The sequence below is a fragment of the Melanostigma gelatinosum genome (assembly GCF_949748355.1).
Source record: "Melanostigma gelatinosum genome assembly, chromosome: 5".
Lineage (NCBI taxonomy): Eukaryota > Metazoa > Chordata > Actinopteri > Perciformes > Zoarcidae > Melanostigma > Melanostigma gelatinosum.
Genome location: NC_136638.1, coordinates 17,336,269 through 17,361,478, shown reverse-complemented (window position 1 = coordinate 17,361,478; position 25,210 = coordinate 17,336,269). Strand labels below are relative to the sequence as shown.

At 43.1% G+C, this 25,210-nt stretch overlaps 2 protein-coding genes across 4 annotated transcripts; both read right to left on the bottom strand.

The window, feature by feature from the left end:
* Nucleotides 1-5,987: 5,987 nt before the first annotated feature.
* Nucleotides 5,988-19,076, bottom strand: LOC306777720 (E3 ubiquitin-protein ligase RNF38-like). 3 transcript variants are annotated; one of them, XM_079268956.1, is made up of 13 exons: nucleotides 18,972-19,076; nucleotides 17,773-18,114; nucleotides 13,676-13,728; nucleotides 13,371-13,552; nucleotides 12,131-12,578; nucleotides 11,449-11,586; nucleotides 11,168-11,356; nucleotides 10,316-10,477; nucleotides 10,116-10,219; nucleotides 8,176-8,257; nucleotides 7,949-8,070; nucleotides 7,538-7,637; nucleotides 5,988-6,992 (listed from the first exon to the last, which is right to left on the bottom strand). In XM_079268956.1, the coding sequence occupies exons 2-13, from the start codon at nucleotides 18,068-18,070 to the stop codon at nucleotides 6,930-6,932; spliced, it is 1,941 nt and encodes a 646-aa protein (XP_079125082.1). In that variant the 5' UTR covers nucleotides 18,071-18,114; nucleotides 18,972-19,076; the 3' UTR covers nucleotides 5,988-6,929. The 3 variants fall into 3 exon arrangements, with proteins under 3 accessions (XP_079125082.1, XP_079125081.1, XP_079125083.1); XM_079268955.1 differs by having other exon boundaries at nucleotides 18,806-19,069; XM_079268957.1 differs by having other exon boundaries at nucleotides 19,002-19,055.
* Nucleotides 19,077-19,896: 820 nt separating this feature from the next.
* Nucleotides 19,897-23,792, bottom strand: LOC306777889 (uncharacterized protein; the record flags this gene model as incomplete). Its single annotated transcript, XM_079269196.1, has 8 exons — nucleotides 19,897-20,416; nucleotides 21,125-21,242; nucleotides 21,467-21,571; nucleotides 21,665-21,700; nucleotides 21,913-22,083; nucleotides 22,344-22,454; nucleotides 22,631-22,683; nucleotides 23,423-23,792. The coding sequence occupies 8 exons, from the start codon at nucleotides 23,790-23,792 to the stop codon at nucleotides 19,941-19,943; spliced, it is 1,440 nt and encodes a 479-aa protein (XP_079125322.1). The 3' UTR covers nucleotides 19,897-19,940.
* Between the last annotated feature and the right edge of the window lie 1,418 nt (nucleotides 23,793-25,210).

Genomic DNA, 25,210 nt, shown 5'->3' with positions numbered 1-25,210 from the left:
AAAAAAAGTCCAGCCAACCACGAAAATAAATTTTCATAGCTTTCTTTTATAACCCTGTATGGATTTAGCATATTTTCGACTAAAGACTATACATAGTATAGGTGGATCTGTCCCCACTGGTGAATTGGTTACTCACTCGTTGCTAATTGAATATAGTAGATGGCAAGATTCAAATATCTTAAAGCAACATTTCACCTTCCATTTTCTATGCTTGGATTGTAAATGAGTAACACCAGTATACAGTATATAACATTTCTGACAGCGCTGACCTCAAAAGCCAAAGAATGGCAACAGGATATACAGTTTACAGTATACCAGCATTCACATGCAGAATTGATTGCAGAAACAGCAACAATCTCATCTCAATGTACATTAAGTATCATCCAAGAGTGAAATTGATAATACTATAATATTCAGTGACAGGTAGCGTTCCCCATTTATCATGGAATGGCACCAGTCAGGTGTCCATTCAAATACACCACACATTTATATCAGATTTTAAATCTGCAAAGGAAAATGCTAATTACCCCTTTCCATCCACTTTCATTATGCCACTATTAGGAGTTGGTTTATCGCGATAAAAAGCTGGTGATGCTAATTTTAACAGTCGGATGCCAACGAACATTGTAGAAGAAGAGTACGCAACAATATGTCGAGATTAAGCGAGTGCCAGTCAAACATTATGTTGTTGATGTTTAGAGTAATTTGAGTAGCATTACTGTCCCCTCATCGCTCCACACAGTTCTGATGTTTTCATCTGCCAGCAGGTTTCTTCTCTTCAGCGGGCATTAAAGTCACATGCTTCATGACTACATCATGACTTATTTGCCAAGTCTGTTTCCATTGCACTGCGTTGCAACTTTTCCACTCAAGCGTAAGCACTTTTTTTTGGTGCCAACAACAGGAGATGGAAATCCAGTCAACCACAGCTCAACTTTTTTCACTGACATGGACGCATGAATTGAATTGAAAGTATATTTAAGCAAAATGTTGCAGTGAAATGAATACATTGATAGAATCTGTTGATTCACTAGCAGGTCTAACTAAGTTGTAGGTTAACAACATCCACTTTTATTTCGCCTTTTCTGTATGAGTAGAAGCTGCTCCATGAGGCAGAAGTTGATAATATATATGTTAGAACTTATTGGCCCGTTACTATCTGACAGTTAGCAAGCAGTTAGCTTGTTAACTCGTTAGCTGGGAGAGCTTTTCTCCCCTCTTCGATAAAACTCTTATTATTAATATAATAATTTAAATGGGGGTCATCAGTACAGTACGGCCAAGTACAGAGAAAATAAATAGAAGCTTGGCGAACTGGGACTGATTGGCTCTGGCATGTTCCAGATGAGCTATAGCATGTTTGCGGTTAGCTCGTTAAACTACAGTTCAGCGAGTAGCCTATCCCGACATTAACAAGCCTCTCTTAAGGATACACAGACAGACTTTAAGATGTGTGTAATCAAATATAACCAAAAAAACATAATAAATTACTAAAACAAGAAATTGTAATGTGTGTGTGTGTGTGTGTGTGTGTGTGTGTGTCAAAGGTTTGCACTCTGTAAAGTGTTATGTCACCATGACTCAGTCCGTGGCTGACCTCAGCACACCTGACACAGGCTGCTGCGTGGCTGGCGGCCAACAGCTTGTCCTGAAACTACATGTCCACAAGCACACGCTGACAAACAGACAAATCCACAAACACACACACACACAAGCAGACAAATGCAAAAACACAAACACAGACACACACACACAACAGGTGAGGGTGGGCACATAAATAGACACACAAAAGGAGACAGAAAGCAGAAGTTCAGTTGGGCATGTATGAGAGGTTTAATGAAAAAGAGATCTTGCCATCAAGTGTGATTAATCACTTTATGGTTAGCTGGAAATGTGTGTACACTGGATGTTTGTCGCCATTTTAAAAAACAACTTGGTTTTAATTGCAATCCAAGTCGGTAGAAAACCCAAATCACCTTAAAAAAGGACTTCTTCCTTTGTGGTGTTTAGACCTTATGTTTGTTCCTTTTCATCAATGCATTTGTTCACAAGGCTGTTGAATAAGTCGGGTCTATTGCGCCTTTTCCTGTTACTTGTCATCATGACCCGCATCTCACCCTGTGGTTGTGCAATATGTCCATTTACTGCACCTTGTCTGGTGCAGTATAATTTAAAGAATATTGTTCTTATATTATTACATTTAATATGTTCTGCTATGTATCTATCTGTCTAATATGAAATAGAAATTGCACCAAAACAGTCGGGCTCTCACAGATCTCTGTGGAGTTATGGCACATCACTGTCAGAAGGTGACTTATGTGACTCATATTGGTCCATTCGTGGATACAAAAAACAATACATTTCCATTGTTTTAAAATGTCACCTTGGAACAGGCACAAATACAGCTATTCACTTTATTTCTATGGTTTCACTGGCATAGGCTGACATTAAACCCCAACAAGATAGAGACATGACAAATATGGCCAATTGTCGAATCTATCAAAATATAATTCTATGTGAACATCAGTCACATTTTGGTGCAGCATAGGCGTCATACTTTTGCTCTTTTGTGTATCATTTATCAATCAAAATATCTATTCAAAAATATATATTTTTAAAAATTACGCAAAATAATATTTTTCTAAAATAAGTGTTTGTAGTATTACCAGCTGGAGACCATTGAAGTGATTCCGATGACATGACACTGCATAAGCTTTCATAAGCCCTTTTCAGGGAAAAGATTTATCTCAAATTCCTGAACATAGTTTTAAGATAACCGACATTGTAATTGCAGGTGTCCCAGTACAAATGATTATTATTAAGCATTTCTCTGCAATTTTGTTTTTGTTTGTTTTGGACTGAAACTCTTATGTTAGTATTTTTTGTAAAACATTTACGCCAAATGATAATAATGAAAGTATTTATACTTTAATAAGTGACTTCATTAACACAGCTCTCTGGAGAAGGAATCATCCAGCAGATTAAGAAGACGACCCGAGGGTCCTGCATGGACAGCAGATACACGCACGCACACACACACACACTCCGAGCTCGTCTGTCCTCACCGACTAAATGTGTCAAATAGAAAGCCTTCGTGCTGATGCTTCCAATGAGCCACCAGTATGGCACTATTTCCACTCAACATATCCACCCACTCCTCCCTGTCCTGTCTGACTCTCTTTCTGTCTCGCAGACATATCCATGCTCTCGTCCCTTTACCTTTCTCTCTCTGTGTCTCTCTCTCTGGACAGTGATGGTGTCAGCTGACAGCTCAGAACTTGACGACATGGCCAGATGCCATCCAGCATGCAGAAAGAGGGAAATCCCTATGAAGTAAGTATCTCTCTCTCTCTCTCTCTCTCTCTCACACACACACACACACACAGTGAGATGGCCAGGGAACAACCCGCCCTGCTGATACGACATTTAACCCTCATCGCTGCGGGGTCGTCTGTGGAGAGTGAAAGATACACAAGAGAAGGAAGAGGCAAGATGAGAGAAAGAGCCAAGTCCATATGCATGCAAGTCTGTGTGAGTGTGTGTGTGTGTGAGAGAGTGAGTGAGTGAGTGAGTGAGAGAGTGTGTGTGTGTGTGTGTGCAAGTGTGAATATAAGTGAAGCAGGCAGAGCTTGGTGCCCTCGCTTTCTTTTTATAAACAAGTAGGATGGAGAATCCATGTACCCTGTCAGCTTGGGACAGTCTGCGCAACACACACACACACTTGCACATTAGAAGTGTGGGATGCCTGGAGGAGAGCGGTGGAGACAGCAGAGGTGTAAAAGCTTTTCTTCTCTCTGTTCAGGCATCAGAGGTAGGACAGAATGAAAATAAAGGAACACAAAAATATTTAGAATTAATAAGTCAGGGTTCATCATTTTGTAGAAGAATTGTAAAAATGATTTCATGAAACCAGCTTTTCTTTGTCCCAAAAGAAGAAAACATTTCGGAGAACAACTGATTCATTAAACATTGTACACTTTGATCCTGGAGCTTGTTGCTGCTGGTAAAGTTCGATTTGCAACTGTACACACACACACACACACACACACACACACACACACACACACACACACACACACACACACACACACACACACACACACACACACACACACACACACACACACACACACACACACACACACACACACACACACACACACACACACACACACACACACACACACACACACACACACACACACACACACACACACACACACACACACACAGTAGCATTTGCTACAAACTCTCCTGCTTGAAATATAATTGAGTCCTAAATGCAACCATGTATTGTAAACGGACATAATGGGCCAAAGCACAGCTACATATGGAGTAGAAGGACCCTGGACCTTGAGGAAGTCGGAACTGAATACATTACGGAAAATGGAAAACATTTGGAATGTTTACATTTCCAACTCTGGAATGTTTTTTTTACCGATGATGCGGTTTGTGGCAATAACACAAAATGAACAGTGAGCTATTTATGTGGAAAGACAAAATGATCCTCATCCACACTTTTTTACAACATGAAGAGGGGCTCATCTGACATAAAACAACTTGGGCAACTTGTGGCCCCGCACAGCCCTGGTTATGAAATTGAAGATGGGTGAGCGGGAAAGAAACAGCAAGACGAGACAAATACAACTTGTTCCAATTTGAGTGAAGTAACCGTGCGGACCGTTTTAGGCAGACATTCCCCATCACTTCCACTTCACCATTCTGCAGCGGAGGCGCGTTAAAGGAGTGGGTGGTGATCACAGCGGAGAGGTCGAGGGCGGGTTAGAAGATGCATAAGTAAAAAAGACAGGAGGAGAGGAAGGACGGAGTGGTGAGGCAGAGGAGAAGAAACGGGACGGGAGGAGGGCAGGAGAGAGAAGGGGAGCAAAGACTGAAGGAACGGACAGAAGTCGTAGAAGAAGAAAAAAGGGAAAAGAGCAAAAGGGAGAGATGATGAAGTGGAAGACGGGGAACCGTAAAGAGAACTGAAGCAAACAGACGAGGACAGTGAGTCATCGGGCCTCAGCCAAGAGGTTTCTCCTTGAATTAAACTTTTTTTTCATCATCTTGGTCTGTTTTGTTCCGGTGGTCTTCCTCAATCACAGAGAGTGAATCAAGATTTGATACAAGCTCTTACTTCAAAAACCACAAAACATTCTTTGGACAGGTGTCTCCATAAATTATTTCATAACAGAAGTCACTGCAGGTCAGTGGGACCGACTCAATGTACAGAAAATAAAAACCGTTCCCGGGTGCTTGTGCTCTCGCATTGTTCCTTAACAAGCCGTGTAAATGCTCCTCAGTGAAGAACAATGACAGCTGTGTGCAGTCATGTAACACAGATGCACATCGACTGTGGAGAGACAGATGAGTGCTGCGAGGGGAGGACCAACTGTATGAAGACATTCATTTAGATCGCATTGTAGGTTTAATGCTCACTGATAATACTCTCCAACTTCAGAAGTTGTCCACTACGGTCTTTATTATAGTTCCACTACATTGTTTAGGAATGCTGCAGAGTAACTTACAGGACTATAACGTATATATGTGGCAGTCGAGAGTATGATGAACGCAGAGAGGGGGGTGTTGGGTGTGTGTGTACTGTCACTTATGTGCATGTTCTGTTGAACAAGCACAACAACCTGCAGTTAAATTGTGATAATGTGATATGCTGTCGACCTGCAAACCAAAGAGTGTGTTTCAGGGGAACAAAGGGGCACAACCTGGGCAGCTGTGGAGTGATGGCAGTCTAAAAGAACAGCAACGCCACCTAGTGGCAGCTGGGAGTCACTGCACCTCCAGACCAAAATCTGAAAAGATGGAGTCACCCAAAGCAGCGATCTGCAGTCAGTGTCGTTTTTAATATTACCACGACTTCAACTCTAACACAGAGGAATGCAGCACAACCATAACCCAACGTATTTATCTAGCTCCTAATATGCAGCTTTAAAAAAAACACAAAGGAAAAAAAAATACAAAATGCTAAGTTTAAAAAGTTCATATCAAGCATTTTATTTGGTATACAGATATTCATAGATTTATACAGTATATATAGATATATGTATATATGCAACACATGTGCCACCGCAAATTCACAGACAAACTTATCTTTACTAAGAAAAGAAAAAGAAAAAGATATAATGTGCTTAATTTCAAAGTAGTGCCGTGAAGCGTTTGTAATGAAAGATGATCAAAACCGGAATGATGAGGTAACTGCCAGGCAGGAAAACAATCACTTATAATGGTTGAGTAATAATAATAATAATAATAACAACAATAATCATCTACTGAAACAAATGGATCAAATAGGCAACCGAGAAATATAGTGGCAGCATGGACCCTTAGTGTCAAACTAGAGAACAGGATTTAAGTCTAGAACATACATACACACAGAGTATGCAGACAGACAGTGCATAAACGTACAAACAGGAAGTAAAGTCAGTCACTCACGAGAGCAAAAGTGCTCCCATGTCGTTACCCTTGTCTGATACAACAGAAACTCAGGCATGCTCCAGGACATCTAAAAATCTCTCTCTCTCTCACACACAGTCATGTACCACAGCCCGGCATTACAGGGCTGACCAAACAACGCTTGCACAGTTGTGGTGCGTGCACGTGTACACATACACACAGATCCACACCACAGCAGAATCGTGGTCAGGCAGGGTGAGATTCACTGAAAAGATGTGAGCGCTTGCATTCATGTGAACAGAGAGTAAAATAACTGCTGAAGAGGGAATCTGATCAGAGCAAAAAGAAGGGCGATGGGATAAAGATTGAAAGGATAACAAACGAGCAGAAGGTGCTGCACAAAAACACAAGGAAGTTGTGTGTGTGTGTAAGCACGTACATTTGTGTCAATATATCAGGAGCAGGGAGTGCTGAGCGTGTTTGACAGACATTTAGGAGCATCTGGCTCCATCATGTGGTCACTCTGAGTCTCTCTGGACCTCGGAGGCGTCGGCCCGACAAATGGGACACGTCCTGTTGGCCTGGTGACGGAGAGAGGAAACAAAATGGATCCAGTTAGATTATAACTTCAGTCCTGTTGATCACACAACATGCCCATTCCTAAAACTGCACATTTGCACAGTAACTAAACTCACCACTACTACTCCACCATTTCCTTCATCTGTTTTGTATCCATTTGTAATCCATTTCACACCGAGGCTTTGGGCAAATGACATCATGCCTCTAAATCATAAGACTGTGTTATGATTCACACAAGAACTTAGTGTTCCAGAGCATTTTATATGTGTTCAGCTTCTTCTTCAGATGTTCCTGTCCTGGGGTTTTATTGTGGTTTAACTCTTCTGTGCTGAATTTAGGAACATGTAGACACAAGCCTGGTGTTTGTCTCCGTGATTCTCACTCCCCTTTTGTAATTAAGAGGTGCCCGTGTCACATAACCAGTGTGTACTTGGACCGAGAGTGTGATTGTGTCTTTCAAGACTTGAATTCCATTCTAATGTGAAACCATGTGATTAGCTCAGATATTTATGCATGTATTATATGGACTCCACGGGGGAACACTTACCCTTAGCCACTTGTCGACACACTTCCCGTGGAACTCGTGGCTGCAGGGCAGGACTCGCAGCAGTTGGCGGGATTCAAAATCACTCATACACACCACACACCTGCAACACAGCGGGTACGGGCATGTGAAGTACGGCAACACAAGAAACCTGTTCATCACACTTTGTACATGACACACTGGGCGTGAAGGCAGATTTGTCATCGAGTTAGACCACAAGACACTTGTTTTTCTCACAATGCCCAACCCAAACAGACAGAGATGACATTTAACGGTTTTCCAATACGCTTTGAAGTCATTTTAAGCTCTCTTTAGCTTGCAAAATCACATATATGTAATGTAGTTAATGTAAAACTTCATGAAAAATTCCCCCAATCAACAAGCGGTGACCTGGAGTAACAGGGCAGCACTCACAGTGTTTGTTCAGACTGATGGTTATTTGGATTGAACCGATAGGAAGGAAGCTGTTCGATGTCTCCCTTGGTCAGTCCTCGGAGTTTGGCCTCTCCCAGACGTTCAGCGAGGTTCAGGAGGGCCTGTGAGGGGAAAAAACAAAACAATATCAGCAACAAGTGAAGAATAAGAGTCCATCCAGCAGTCATACACACAAAATAATTAAAAGAAGGCAGAGAAAGATGAACCTCATAATTTTCCACTTCTCCATCGTCTACATCCAGCTCTAGACTGATCGCAGGTCCTGTGGGCTGGACTGGCAGCATTGAACTGCAGGAGGAGGATGTAAGCTCAGTTCATCAAAGAAGCAAATTAAGCAACTCAATTAAATAGTTAATGGCCAAAAAAAATAAATCTGTATTTGCCATTTCATTCAAAATATGGAAATCATACCTTATATTTTCTGTGTATTTAGTATTTCACCATTATTTTAGTGATTTCTATGTTAAAGACTCAAGACATGTTTCACCTTCATCTCACGATTCTGCCCTTTTGTCGACAAACAAATCCTTGTTTATCTTGGTTCTACAGATCTAACTAATGTGTAAATTAGTAAAACTTCACTAATCTCGGCGAAGACTTCAACTGTTCTTGTTCATGAAAAAAAAATGATTGTAGTTTCAACAAAATAAGTATGTGACCATACTTTGATTGTATTTGGGGGATTTACTTTTCTGTCTGCTGTAATTCTAGTCACCTAACACAAGAACCAACACCCTGCAATTGGTTGCATATTCCATCAAATGAGTACGACTGTATATTTGGCCAATACAAATGAAAAATGGAACCATATCTTTGCCCTTTTAACAGTCGCATCTTAAAATGAATGCATGTGTAAGGTGCAAGCATGTCGGCACATATGTGCGTTTAATGCGTCTCTGTCCAGAAATTCATACATTTTGGGTTGAACGGTTCATACCAAGTTGTTCTGGTGAGCTTAATTCTCTACAATGTAACTTCTGCTGCCTCACCTGAATTAAACAGCTATAAGAGAACCCTCAGCATTCTTTGGTGCTGTGCACGGTTAACGATCTTACAGCCCTGGCTGGAGTCCAGACGATGTCAGACCATCTGTTTCAAGAAGGCTTTATAATTTAATTACATATACCGTACCGGTATATAGGCCGCACCAGCTGATTTTTAAAAGAAAAAAAGAATTTGTACATAGACAAGCCGCACCGGTCTATAAGCCGCAGGTGTCCCCGTTGAACAGCAAGATGCTTTTAACAGTACTAAAGTTGTCTTCTTCTCTGATCATAACATGTCGCTAGCTTCTAAGCTAATTCCCACGGCCAATGGGGAAATGCTAACCGCGATTAGCATTAGCGAATATATAATATATCTTTGTACATCTTTTCATGCAGACATACTTGCATTACAGACTAAGGTCTCTCACGGCTACCAAACGAAAAGCAATGAGGCAATAACTGTTGTTGCTCATAGCTCTGAATAGCTGTTGTGCTAGCAGCAACTGGCCAAGCCAGTTAGCCGTAAATGCTATTCAGAGCTATGAGCAACGTCCTGAGTCTGCATTTGGGTCGTTGAACACACCACATCATAGCAGAGCTACGAGCAACAACAGTTATTGCGTGTTTTTGTGTGCGTGTTTTTGAGTGAGAGAAATAAATCATCTTGGTTTGCAATATAACTGCTGTCCTGAGTCCTGTTGTTGCTCGTAGCTCGTAGCTCTGCTAGCTGCTAGCACAACAGCTACGGTATTCCGAAGCTATGAGCTACGAGCAACAACAGTTATTGCCTCGTTGCTTCTGTGTCGCTATTGTGTCGTTATTGCCTCTGTGTCGGGAGCTAGTAAATGTTGTGTTAGACCGGAACCGGAAGTTGCAGTTGTTGTTGTGGCGGCGAAAAGCTACGGAAAAATCCGTATATAAATCGCACCGGGCTATAAGCCGAGGCCTCAAAGCGTGGGGTAAAAAGTAGCGGCTTATAGTCCGAAAAGTACGGTAATATATTTACAACTTCTGCAAGGAGATACGAGTCTTTGGAGACCTGTTTTAGATTGTATTGGAGAGGACTGTGCTGAAATTATATTAAAAAAAAAAGTTTTGCCGCTTTGGGACACAAGTGATCGCTAAAGGGTTAAGTCCACCTGATGTGCTGATCTACTTACAGGAAGTAAGGCAGGAGGCTGGGGTGGTAAGGCGAAGGTGGCAGTGGCTGCTGTGATCGGTACCGTCGCCCCGGCAGACGCCGAGGAATAAAGTTTGGATAGGACTAAATGAGCAATGGACGACACACGCATGAGACATCATTCACATGGATTTTCTGCAAAAGGAAAACAAACGTCTTTGTATTGTTCTTTGTGCTCACCACTCCGAAGAACTCCTGTGGCAGGGGGTCATGGGAGAGAAAGTGGAGCTGGGCGGAGTGTGGTGTGAGGGCCGGGTGGGCGGCAGGAGGATAGTGGAGCCCAGCACCCAGAGACAGGTGCTCTCCAAGAAGCTCCACGTCGTTCTCTATCCTCTGTAGCGGCTGGTCGTAGAAAACACACCGTAACCCTCAGAGAGCTTGTCACGTGATCACAGCAACAAAAACTATTCAAACATTAAATAACAGATGGTAAGGTGGAGGAGGAGTATCAACCCTTAACAAATCCTGTAAATGAGTAGGGGTTAGGACGTATTATAGAAAAATATGATCATACAAATATTCAACCTAACTTTTATACTGCTTTGTTTTTTCTACTACTGTCATTTAAAGATTCTCAGTGAGCATCCAGCTATTAAATAAGGATCTTCTTTAGCCTTTGTAACCTTTGACACACTGATTATTTGAACACAGTTGTAGTTTTAGCCCAGAACGACATTTTTAACTGCGATACCACAGTGCAGGCATACATCTTAAAAAACACCCTATTTCAGTACCTGTCCTGATTTATTACTAAACACTGCGCTTGTTCCGGATGCTCGCAAACACTCAAGGAGAGCTGCACTAATTGCTTCAACTCAAATGTATAAAACACGTATCATCCATTTTGCTTTAATTAGAAAACACCTTCGCAGCTTCATTTCTTAATACAGCACGCAAAATATTCAAAGCTTCGCTCAAAGATGCTGACAGTCACACTAGTTCCCATATTTTAAACGGCATATTTTATAATATTCACATAAGCTGCGTCCGATACCAAATCAGGTTGAGCACAACGAAAGAGTTTCTACTCACCGATCGGGCCTGCTGCGTCGGATAGGGTCCAAACTGTCCGGGCTGTGGCAGGTGAGGTGGGTGGTGGGAAAGGTGTGCTGGGGGGTGGGGGAGGTGAGGAGGGGGGAGCAGGAAGGTGGGGTCACTGGACAGCAACGATGGGAACGGGTAGGGCATGGGTAAGTGCTGCACAGAACAAGTCTGCAGGACCTGGCAGAGAGAAAGGAAAATGGCAGCAATATTTATCAATATCAGTCGCAGAATAATGTGCAACGGTCATGTAAACAAACCAACAGACTCACGGGAGGGACACTGCAGACGGGGTAGTGCTGTCCACTGAAGACTACCGAGCATGTTGGGATCTGCTGAGGCGTGGAGCGAGGCGGCAGGCCTGGTGGCGCTCCCGGAGGAGACCCGGGATACGATACCGGAGCCGAACCCTAAACATGGAGATCAAAGGTCAACGTTACCAACACAGACTGCGATTTAAAGCGGAGCAGCTGGAGTTACAAGATGTAGTCCACATTAGTCAGGTAGCAAATAAAGCAAAACCTCACGAATCAGTGCCGACAACACAGATTTATCTTTTGTGCTGAGCGGGGTTTCCCAAAGACAGGCCTGTGCTGAGATTCATATTTCATGATTAACAGACATATTGGAAATATGACGGTATAATGATACCTTTGAGAGGAGGTCTTGCAGTTATTATAGTATTTTGACAAAAAGCCTTTCCATGTTGTTACTGGCATTCATTATGATTTGAACTCTTATGTGAACTTGAATTATTATTCAATCATCGCAACTCACTCTTTCACCTGCTAATAAATTACGTGAGCGACTTCACAGTTTATCCACTCATGTAAACCGTTTACTAGTCGTCTGCTTCACTGTATTTCTAGACACGGCTTAAAAGTACACACTGCTCATGACAATCACTAAATATTCGATACGACATATTTAAGTAAATAATGCTGCTCATGTCACCTGCTCATGGAGGTCCAGCACCACGCTGCTCTGCTGGGACGGGTGGGGGTGTGGATGTGGATGTGGGTGCTGTGGATGGGCCACAGGGTGCAGCAGCCTGGGAGACAGGTTGGGTGACTGGTGGAGGGGCCTCGGTGAGGGATTTGGGGGATGGTGACCTGGGCGCTCTTCAAGCCCGGGCCCCAGCCCTCGGGGAGGTTGCTGGCTGAAAGGCGAGTAGCCCTGAGGGGGCGCCGGGTGACGGTAGTTCTCGTCCTGGTGGCCTGGCGACGGGCCGTGGTGGGAGTGAAGGTGGTGCTGGTGGTGATGGTGGAGGTGGGCGTTGGGGTGGTGATGGTGGTGGTGGTGGTGATGGTTGTTGCCGTTGTTGTAGTGGTGGTGGTTGTTGTGGGCGTGGTGGTGGCGGGTCAGACGGTCTCTCCGGACACGCTGGCGTCTCATTGGAGGGCTGAGGCGAAGAAAAGAAAAAAAAAAAGAAAAATAGGGGAAAACTTAACAGATACTCCACCAATTAAAAAGGTCCTAAATATGATATTCAGAGCATTAATATAGCAGCAAACTACTCTTTGCTCTGTAAAGACATGGTGGTGTAACGGCTTCCTCTTCTCTTGAGAATGAGACCGCTTGTCTCAACGAAACTACCTTTTATAAATGAAGGTTGAATAAAATGAAAAACCTGTGCAGAGGATTAAGTCACTCTCACTCCGTGTGTTATCTTAGCTTCTCATTGCTGTATTTACATAGCCGTGCCGGCTGCTCACGCTTGTAATGCATGTGAGCGTTACCCACAATGCAGCCTGACCACCAACGGTTCGGCTGGAGATTGTGTTGTGAAAATTATGTTAAGTTCTTGTTTGTTATACAAATATCTTTGTGAATTGTAATGACAATGATAGAAAACGAGAAATAACGCAGAGAAAAATGACTTAATAAAGTGATTATCAGAACAGTTGCAGGATAATTATCTTATAATTTCAGCTCGATTTCAATTATTTCACCAGTGCATTACTGGCAGTAACGAAATAAAATCCTGACTGATCCGATTCATTCTTATATTAATATATGGCGTAAAAAGATTTAGAAAAGATTCAAAGACTATTTTGGGAGACCTTGTTTTGGTTTGTTCCATATAACTGTGATTGAACATTTCTTAATCCTTTGAATGTTTGTAATACCGAATAAGCATTTTCCACGTATATATTTCGGGTCTTGTATTTGCGTCTCACATACACATACTTACCTGCGTCGGTTGCGAACAGGCGTGTGGCATCTCTCTGGCATGTAGTGGGGGTGTGGTCTGCGACTGGGAGGCAACTCCCAGGGGCGAATGGGAGAGGAAGGAGTGGAGGGAGGGGCGGAGTTTAGATCCAACATGGCCTGCTGGGAAAGACGCTGCCTTTTCGGGCTCGGGCTGTCTTCCATCTGCACACAGAGGTAAAGGGGGGGGGGGGGGGGGGGGGAATGAATGAATAAGAAACAAAAACAATGACATACAAATCCTATCCAAAGCAGAGGCAACAGGCACAGCTCATGTTTCATGCTTACCTTGTCCCGATCCTCGCTGCAAACATTATCTGGATGAAAATGAAGCAGCCCTCCTGCAGAACACAGAGGAAGAGAAACAGAATCAGATAAGACGGGGCCGAGAGAAAAAACATCAACATCACAAGACACATGGACACATGCTCGCTAAGCAGACAGAAGTACAACACACGGGCAGCTGGTTGCCTCTGGATGGTTCGCTTAAAACAGATCTACAGACTTTATATGACAGAATTCAACAGTAATGACAACAACAAAAACGTGCATCCAACATCTTGCTTCACAAACAGAGTTACAGTCCTCTGTCCTCAGAACAGCCTTTTGAATTTCCTGGTTAAAGACAAGCAGACAAAAGAGGAAGAACATCTCTGTGAGAGGATGAGCGCAGTGTGACATCTTCCAGACGAATCTCTCCCTCTGATCGACCACGATAAGTCAGAGCAGACTCGCACAACACACCCACACCACAGCGCCCTGTTGCATTTGCTCACAATCACTTTATCCAAGTTACCATAGTGTACTATTCAAATGTTAATTATATTTCTAAAGCACAAATACTCAACCATTACCTCGAGGTTTCAGATTTCTTATTGTGTTTTATGACTTTTTATTGATCAATTCATCAATAGATTATGAAAATAATGCAATAAACTGGAGTGACACTGTAGAGTAGTCCCTATGGAGCACTTCACTGAACTACGGAAGCATTATGTTTTTATGAATTAACAAATGTATTATCTCTGGAATTCTGAGAAACGTTTTCACGGAAAAAACAAGAAGCTCCGACCTGGAGGGAACTGATTACTGCTGCTCATCAGCCTGAGGCCTCACCAGTGCTGTATGATGAAGTATGGGGTCAATATATGTATCCAAGGTTTAATTTGTATGCATTGTGCTTCCATCCTGAATAAAGACGTGATCCCATTAACATAATCGCAGAAGAACAAAATGCCCTTCCAGCTGTTTATCCGACAGGCCACATGTGCAATCTGGATGCCGCATGTGTGCACACAGTCGTTTCAGCAGCTTAAGAAGGATGTCCTTGAACTCAGCTGACAAGAGTTTCGTCTAAGCAGTCCCCCCAAAAACCTTTAATCACCACAAAGAGGTGGAAAACAACCCTCTCCTCCCCTCATCTCTTTCTATCTCTTCCTCATACAAACAGCCCTGTCTGTCTCCCCCCCAGAGACAACGGATCTGAGAGTGACCCCCCCACCCTCTTCTTGTCTTAGCGACGCCACTCCAGAGCCATGTGAAGGCTGCCGATAGTGACGACTCAAAGACGCCCTGCTGGTGGCTGCGGAGAACAGAGGGACAGTCAGCAGACGGACCAGCCCACAGCAGGGCTGACACGCTGGCTTACATCTTTATTCATCCACCATGCCTTCTTCTTCTTCTTCTTCTTCTTCAGACCTCACAGGGGCCTGGGTACGGCTGTAGGGTTTGGAAAAAAGATCATGATACCGGTACCCTTAAAGTGACACGGATAGCAATAGAGTACTTAATTTGATAGCGTTTTACTTTATTTGATACCCATCATGTAAATGGAAGCATTCGGTTACGTAAAATGCCACCAGCGTATTTATTGTAATCAAATGCCACAGGCCTGTAGTACAGCAATACTTTGGCATCTCAGCACGATGAGGTGTAGCTGCTGCGGCAATGAGCCAATCACACCTCGCAGTGAATTGAAGAGCGCTTGCGGTGATTGGCTGTGAGCAAAACCATATAAATAGTGAATGGTTTTCTAGATCTGGGTACAAAAGACCAAACGCTAGTATTGTTTGACTGGAGAAGTTTCGATACTACTTGGTACTGGTTTATTTGGGCCGATGCCTTAAAGACATTGAGTACCGACACCCAGCTCTACTCCTAGGCCTCAGCTCCTAGTTTAGGAGAACTAGGTCTGTTAATGCTGATTCACCCTGAAGGCCAGAGGAGAGGGGGAGCCAGAATAGACGGGCTCTGTTGGAGAGCGGACACGACCTTGTTTCCACCGAGCACGGCTGCTGGGGAAGACTGACACCATTTATTTTACAGCAGACCATCAAGTCAGGCAGGCAAGATAGTGGACTTCAGAGCATCAGCAAGTAGCAATTTGCTCCTGTTCTTTGACAAAGACTCCAACTATTTATTTAGAAGAGACACGCCAAAAAATAGAGAAACCCACAAATTGTCAGAAATACCAGGTGATAATAACAGCATGAATGAAGATGTTGCTATTAAGTTGTGATACTGGCAGGCTGTGGGATGCAACACTCGCTATTAAAGCTACACGGGGAGATAAGATGCTCGACACTGGGGGAGAGAAGGCGGAGAAGAAATACAGGTTGAAAAACAGAGGTAAGCCAGAGGGACACATTTTTAACACCCCCAAATACAACCCTGACACATTCTTCATGAAGAGACGCCTCGGGGCGTATTACAGTGACATGAACAAAAAACAAACAAGCACAAACAGAAAATCTGTATTACGCACTTAAACATACACACTTTTGAGCAAGTTACACACACACACAGATCATCTCAGAAGAGGCATGTGCAGCTGTTAAGGAGGCAGATCACACAGCTGGGAGATGCACTGTTTAAGTCATTCACACAAACCCCTCTGTCATCTCTCAATTTGAGAAGCATGCGTTTCTGTGTGAGTCTCCTTTGAGTGGGTTATTTTGGGGTGTTTGGCAACAATGCTGCCATTACGACAGAGACCCATTACAAGCCTGCTTTCATTCATTCACTCACAGCACTTTTTTTTTTTTCCTTTGAGGGAATCCAATCTGGTATTACTGAAGGTTTCTCCAGTGCTGAGCAATGGGATCCTGCTGAACACTGCACAGACTGGTTATCAATGTTGAGTACAATGAAAGGAGGCTGTGGTGCAGTCTCACTTTGAATCTCCTCTCTTTTCTCAAAGGTTTTAGGGAGTTTCTCTTTGTCTTCTCGTGAGTTTGAGTTGAATGAGGAGCCATTACTGTTATGGGCATGAAAAGCCGATTGAATAACAGCGTGAGCGATACTGGGCAATGCCAATAAATTATACTTCACAAAGTGGATAAACCAACAACAAGCCAACACAACTCTACTGTTTCTTTGTGTTTGGACAGTTCTTTGAAAGTATAACACCTTATCAATCTTTACTCTACCCCGCACATTTAGATAAGACAGCTGTTTGACTATTTCGGGACAATATAGAGCTTTGCACAGGCTGGTAAGATGAATAGTATTAAGGCTTATGGATGAAAGGGATCATTGAGGAATAGAAGGCTGCACTAAGCCAGCCTGCATCACAACAGTGAGCAATCTGAAACAAAAAGATAAAATCACGATCAAGAGGGAGATTTCTTTTCAAGGCTTGTTTCAAGGCTCCAAACTGTTAATTGGACCCCTCTCATACACACTGAAGGTCATGTGACGACTAAAGTAGAGTATGTAGGAAGTCTAAACCAAATGCATCGTCTCTGATCTGATCTGTGAAAACACACGGCTCACTAGCCATCAATACAGCACTTTGAAAGCACAATATTTCCACTGACCCACCAGATTTGTTTTCTATATTTTTTATAGATGATATCACAACTGTAATTCTAGTAAAAGAGTATGAATGCATTACTTAAATTACTACATGTAGTGTTTCTTTGCTCGTATCTTGACAACAGGGGGTAACATTATATGACCTGCAGGCATGATTATGCCAGTGCTAAAATTCTGCAGTGTTACATTTCTACTGGAGGGCCAGTATGCCTGTCACTGTGAGCCAGGCAATGACATCCACTACATTTATTGAGCCGACTGTTTCATCCAAAGCTACTCACAATAAGTGCATTCAACAATGTGAAGACAACTCAAATATATTTAAGAACCGTGTGAGTACATCAACTTCATTAAATATGCTGAAATGACTCAAGTGCAACATGCAAGACAAAGACAAACTTTACTCTATTCACCTGAGTAAATGCGATTCAAACGACTTAAGCAGGAGCCTCCACTACAACCCCTGACATGACACACATATAGCTTTTCAAGCAACAGCTGGCGCGTGTGCGCGTGTGTGTGTGTGCATCTAGCCGGGCTACAGGCCCTGTTTACTGAATCTTGCTTACCGGCCCCGGGGTGTCTGTGAGCTCCGTGCGAAGGGTGGCGCTGCACCCCCGCGGATAGGTAGCCCCCCTGGGCGTGCTGCTGCTGCTGCTGGCTCTCCGGGTAGCTCCGACCACCGTGGTGGTGGTGGTGCGGCGCCCAGCCGGGGTTGCTCTGCTGCGCGTAGCTCAGCCCTCCTCCTCCGCTGGCGGTCATCATGCTCCCGTTACCCAGCGCGTTGCCGCTGCTTCCAACGTTGCCGCTCATGCCGAAATGATAGAAGCCGGAGCGAGACCGCGACCGAGTCCTCGGGGGGTCCATGTCTGCGGAGGGCGGCGGTGGTGGATGGACGTGATGGAGGTAGGCTGGAGAGAGAAACGGGCAGGAGCCTCCTTATTCTACCGCTTCTACGCGTCTCTCTGTCCACCTAGTTACCTCTGATGAACACCGGCTACTGAGAGTGTTTTCTGAGGCATTTAAAGCAGTTTGTTTTTAACATAATGAGACGAGACACCTGAAAACAGCCCTCATATGTCGCACGAGCACCATCTGCACCGAATCCATTCACTGCCCTCCTTAACTGTTATTGTATTTCACCACTTACGAACGTACACAAGTATTAAAAGAATATATTGTACTAATATAACAAAAAAATTATCAAAATACAATTTTCTGGAAGTTTTCGTCGTTCCCAGAACAACAGGGCTGAGCAAGTCTCGGGTTCTCTATTGTCTACTGTCAGGGTCTCCACAGTGAAATAAAGTATTTTTAAGTCCTATAGGAACGAGCCCGTTACCGACGCATTTATTAACGAGCAACTAAAGTTAATATCGCTCGCTCTCTGCCACCAGAAGCTCGTTAAGTTAAATACTTAAACCCCTCAACACAAGATGGCTTGATGTCGTAGGTTAGCAAACTAAAGGAAACCAGCAGCCCTGATAGCTGGCTGAGAAACAAAGTTATTAGCATATATTTGTGGATAAACTCCAACTAAATTACGACGGTTTGTATATGATATGTAGTCAAGTTACCCCCCTCTGCGTTGGTTAACTATACCTGGTCGTTTATTAGCATCATTTCGATTTTTCCAGCTAGCCCAGAGCTAACAGGAAGCGGGGTCTAGAGGGGAAAACAAGTCCAACAGTGCCGACATTACGAGCTAGCTAACGTCGCACTGTCTCGATGTTAGGCTAGTCTTTAGACAACAGTAGGAGCAGGTTACCTCGGACCGCACGAGAACACAGATAGCTACCTTTCCCGTCAAGGAACGAGGGCAATATTTGTCAAATTTAAATCCCCTCTCGCATTCGCTATCGAGTGTTTTCTCTGGTCAGCGGGGAGTGTGTGCAGATCAATCAATGGGAGTTTCACATCTCCACCAAGTCACTCCTAATCAATCACAGAGCAACATGTAGCTCGTTACAAGCCTGACACGCGATGTGCTTGTTAGTAAATAGCACAAATCCACAAGAGAGGAAGCGTTAACATTCGCACACCTATCAAAGTGAGATTTATTTCATTACTAACGGTCAAAGTCGATTTTAGGTAGCTGCTCATTTATCAGAGTTGACTACTTCAGTCTGGCAAACCACGGGCAGCTGCTCAGTTCATTAATAATTCAGCAGCTTCATACCAGAAATACTATAAGACATCGCTTTGAAAGCCTAAAGCCACTTGCGTTATAAGGCTTGTCATATCGAAAAACGATGTGGTTTGCTTAAAGCCTTCTTCGATATACGGTACTATATAAACCTAAACCCCCATGCTCGTATGTTTATACGTATCAGTCACACAATAATCCTATAAATTATACACGAGGTTATCTGGAATCCATGTTTATTGTCGTCTTTACAATATAAACATACAAACGCTATACCTATATAATATAATATAATATAATATAATTATTTGAATGCTATAAACTGCCATTATTTGGGGAGGGGGGGTAATAAACCACCCCTTCAACACTCTACATGAGCCAAAAAAAAACAAGGCATCGTGTGTAAACATATTCCAAAATACTGTATATTGAAAACTGTAATTGCATGAAACAAGCTTGCAGAACAAGGTTAAAAGTACAAAAACACATTTTGTTTTATTTGACAAAAAATAAATTAAATCAATCATAAAAATACAAAATATTTAACTATCCAGTTACATTTGATCCTCCTTGAAAAAGGAAAAAAATCAATTATCTTTGTCTGTGGCGTACTCTTTGTTTTGGGGAAAGAAGGCTTTTGCTACCGATGTCTACGTCACCATGAGGATATAAATCCCCACGTTTCATCCCTCCTCTCTTCTTCCACTTCTCAGCCTCTCTGCTCTTCCTGCTTCTGCCAGCGACCTCATCCTTCCTCTTCCGTGGAGGGGGTGTGTACTGCTTGTGACCGCGGAGGTCTGCGGGGCAAACTTCATCGACAAAATACCTCCCGGATCCTTTCAGTAGTCCTCCTTCTCGTCTGGCTTGAGCGTCTCTCCTCAGCTTCTTCACCTCCCGTCTCTCTCTGCGCTTCTCTGGCCACTTCTTCCTCCTGCCAGCCGGGCTGCATGTCTCCTGCTTTGTCCTGCTCCTCCCCTGGACGGGCCAATTCTCCTCACCACTGTCGCCTGTTGCTTCAGACAAGTGCTGCTGGTCTGACGGAGGCAGGGATCCAGCACTCAAAAGCTCTGAATACACAGCATTGATGGAGAAAATGTCCTCAATAATTAGTGAGCGGTTAAAGGCGGTTGTTCTTTACAGCTGCACTAATTCATATTTTTATATAAACAAAAATGGCAATATAAAGTGAAAGGGGCTGATCAACGTTATCAAATTATCAACCAACTCCACAGTTCTCTGCAGCTCCACCGAGCACATTGTGTTGGTTTTAACGGCCCACAACTTTACCGTTTAGTTTCACTCTCACTGCTCTCATTAAATCTGTTTTTAGTGGCAGCAGGCAGCTGTTTCCAGTGAATAAACTCTGATAAAAACAAACAGACTATATGCAGAGCACCAAACGGTGGAGAGCAAAAGTTAGAGACCAGTCGGTGAACATCATGGTAGCTAAACAGCCAGACGGTTAACAGTTTATTTGGTACCCCAAGCTAAAACTAGGGCAGTCCAATACAACAGTCCTGCAAAAAAAATTCCTACCTTCATTAAATTCATAATAAAAAAGTAAAAAATGTTTTAGAGAGGTGTTGACTCAACTGTACAGTGATTTTGGGGGCTGAAATTTGTGTTGCTGTCTATTATTTTGTCCACATCATTTATATCAATGATAACCATTTACATAACGCAAAATGATCATAAATAAAACACTATTTGAGGCAAATGTTTACATAATTGTATTTATAATAATACTGGATATACTAGAATATATGTTTTGTCACCTTTGGCTCTTTTCTGCTTCCTGGTGCGACATTGGAGGACATCGTCGATGGTGTCATAGTGGCAGACATACGGCAGTGAGGTAAAAGTCCCACTGATCATCCTCCTCTTAGTGCACTCCTAACACCGACACAGTAGATAACATTCAAAGTGAGTGAACTACAGTTAAGTCCAATCCAAAAGAAGATAGAGAAAAAGAAGGAGAATATGTTGCACGGAGGTATACAGATGGGAAGAGGAAGGCAGCGAGAGCCCTGAGACAGTATAGACAGACAGAGAGATCAACTCAAGAAGGAAAGGAGACGTTAAAGGTAAAAGAAGGATTCCTTTCACTGGCCACTTACATAGCCATAGTGTCCCCTCTTAGAGCAGTTGTAACAATGAGCGGGGCATTTCTTCTTCCTTAGGATGTGGACTGTCCACGGCTTGACTGGAAGCTCTAACCGTGTCTGGAAAAAAGTCAAACAAAGAACATCTATGCATCTATCTTAGTAAAGAAGGTGCGATAATAAAAGGGCAGTAAAGTCAAAACGCCAACTCACTGTCAAGTGGCATTGTCTCCACGTATCAGGGCAGGCCTGAGGGAAACCCAGAGAACAAAGGAGAAAATAACTCTTGAGCAGGAATACAGTAAAGAGCATTGTGCAGATGAGGAACTGTCAAGGTAGAGTAACACTTCATAAAATAGGCCCACACACGCCTGAGGATATACAATATGTCAACACACAACTGACAAATCCTTTCAAAGTTTCCATCCACACAGAAACCCAAACCTCCAACATAAACTCACATCAGAGAGGTGCCCTGACGTCCCACAGCGCTGGCAGTGTTGGTTCCACACCCGGGGCCTTTCACAGGGCCCGGGGCCATGTGACGGCAGTCCACAGCTGAGGCAGGGGCGGCCCGGACAGTCTCTCTGGATGTGGCCCTGTGTCCCACAAAGAACACAGGTGGCACATTTCTGCTGACAGAGACACCAAAAATATGGCAACATTCATGTTAAAACATTAACATTAATGTTTTGTCATCTATTTTTTTTCTCAATTTGACAGCATAAACTTCACAACAGCAGAGTAACACATTCTAGATTTAAACTTTATTAAACTCCCGCAGTGGTTATTTCTTCTACAAGACCGTGATATCTGCTTTATACCTAACGACAGTGCGAAAGTACTTTATGTGTGTGTGAAAGAAAAGGGGGAGCTGAGTGTATTCCTTTACCCTATGGTTGTAGCAGCTTTTGGCAAGGTGTTCCCCCTTTTTGCAAATGTGACAGATCAGAGAACGACCAGTCATAAAATAGCGGCTGGGCAGAGAGCGATCAGCACCACGCTGGATAATGTGAGAGGACAAAGACAGACATGATTTAAAAGGCAGAATTGTAAGTTCATAATACTGTGTACGTGCTGCAAAACCAGATGACATGAAAATAGTAGATGCATTTCCTTGAATAAATTAGCTCACCTGTAGCATTTCTGAAAATGAATAGAAAGTGAATCACACGCTACCTTGTCTCTCTCTGACACAGCCCAGGTATCCTTCACTGACTTCACAGCCTGATCTATGACCGAGAGAAGGACCAAGGAGAACAGCAGGTTTTGTAGAGGTGAATGTATTCCACAATTAAAGTTATATTCGTGTTGTTCTCAGGCACAATACCTCTTGACATGTAGAACACAATTCAAACAAAAGAAAAAGTGAAAATAATATGTGTTCATTGTTTTACTTCAGCAATGACTTTTCATTAAACTAAGGCACAATTTAAAGCTGTGTTCTCACCATTTCAACTAAAATCACAAATGAAATAGTAAAATCACAAGATTTAACTGAAGAAAATATGAATCTTTAACCATTCCCATAATGTTGAATGAAACAAGTATGCCTTGAACTACTGGGCCCAGTTCTGATGATTTGTATTGATTGTTCCCTGTATTGCACAATGCCACCGGCTATCAGCTGTCATCATAGTCATTCACTTACACTTATTAAAACGGGAGTGATATTATCATACAACACACATAGAGAGCGACTGTGGCTCTCCCGGCTCCACTAGTCCATGCCGATGTATCCTTTGGCAAGACCCCAAATTGGTGTATGAATGGGTGTGGAGGTTAGTTAGTCCTGATGGGCTGGTGGCACCTTGCACGGAATCCCCCGTCATCAGTGATGATGAATGACATGTAGCGTTAAAGCGCTTTGACTTCTATAAAACACTTTTGTCTTGCACTAGTAAGGCTTTGAGACAGGTTACTAGATAGCAGCACTATGTTAACCCAGAGTGAGATCCAGTACGGTCTAACCTTCATCTCCATGGTCATCCTCACAGCGGTTCCTGTAGCTCAGGTTGAGCTGGATGCTTGAGTCTCCCCCCTGCTCCTCTCCTCCAAGGAGCATCCACTCCTCGATGGGCCGGTCACTGTCCTCCTCCTCCTGCTGTAAGTCTAAACTGGAAGTAGGGCTCGTGCTGCTGAGCTTCAGCGCTCGTCCAGAGGTGATCTTGAACGCCAGGAGGAGCGGAGGAGAGCTTTCCCTGCTGAGCCGTGCAGCCCGTTTACAGCTGCTGTTACGTTTCTGGTGACTGAACTTGATCTCTTCTTCTTCTGAACTATTTAAGTCCTCAATAAAGAAGATGTCGTCTTTGCTACCTTGCTCACCATCATCATCTTCCATGGTATAATCCGTAGTACAGCCTCAGAAGCAGAGCTGAACAGCACCACCTAGCGATGGCTCTCTGCACTACTATCAAAACAGCGGTGGCTAACGACTCATTCAAGTTACTACAACTTTTTAGTTGTTATCAAAGGGCAATAAAATCGTTTGGTTTTGTTTGTTTTTCTTTTAACATGTAATTATGAGGTGTATATGTAGACAATCAAAATTTACTGACACGTGGGTTAACATCAGCCCAACCGGCGGTGCTATGCTAACACTAACTACTGTTAGCTCTGTTGTAGCCAAGGTAGCTAATAGCTAAATAAGTAAACACAACCACGTAAAATGAAGTCTACACTGGCACTTTACGAGTGCTTACCGTTTTTTTGTTCATTATAATTTTTTTGCGACTGCACACAATACTAATATTTCCTCCATATAACTGAAAGAGCTGTGACTTCCACTGTTGTTTAACGTTAGCTAGCGTTATATGTTTGAAGCAGAGGTTTGAAGACTTTTTCCGGCGTTTCCGGGAGTTAAAATGTTGGACAACCAAAACTGCACCCAGCGTTTAAAAACACGGAGTTAGACAACAAGTTCACTCCCGAAAACCCTGGAGTTGATCTTTGTAAAGAATTGTATTGATTTTGTCTACGTCTTGGCCTATCTGTCAGATACATTTATAGTATGTATATATAAAGATATATACAGTCTGGATGAATATTAAAAAGTACTCTACAGTATATCATTCTGAAATGTATCCTAGACCTAGAGGAATAGAAATAAATGGTACTCAATTTAAAAGGTACCTCAAAAGATTGACCCACTGCATGTTTTTGTTTGAAATAAGTTTAAATCACAAGTAGCTCTAGCATTTTAGGGGCTTTAACTTTGGTTATTGAACGATTACCGAATGAAAAATCAAATTAGGCTATCATTGCTTCGACTCGTGGGGTGCGTATGACTTCTGTTTTTCAAAAAATCCTGGCTACAGCTCTGATCAGCGCCTTGACTGCAAAAAGATAATGGAGCGCGTGCACCCGTGCATGTGCGCCCAATGAAAGGCTCGTGCAGCTGTCCACTGCTCAGGTGCTGAGGGCACACTGCTGTCACTCCGCACCACAACCAAAAATATAGGGACAAAAATCTGAACAGTGCTCTCTTAAAAACTCTTTTTTTCTGATTGAATAAGTAAATGTTTCGCCCCTGAAACCAGTTAGGTTAAACTTCATACCAAACAACGAGAAGTTAAGTAGAATACAGACTTTTTTAGAGTCAGTCTGTGATGGACGCACGCTTTGGACAGGTTCCGCTCACCGTTACGCACAGTAAGTAACGCTGTTTAAATTAAAGTTATGAGGTGCCACCTCAGCCTATAGAGTAACCTAAGGTGTAGCCTACCACATCACGGAATCATATTGATCCGCTCCGGTCCT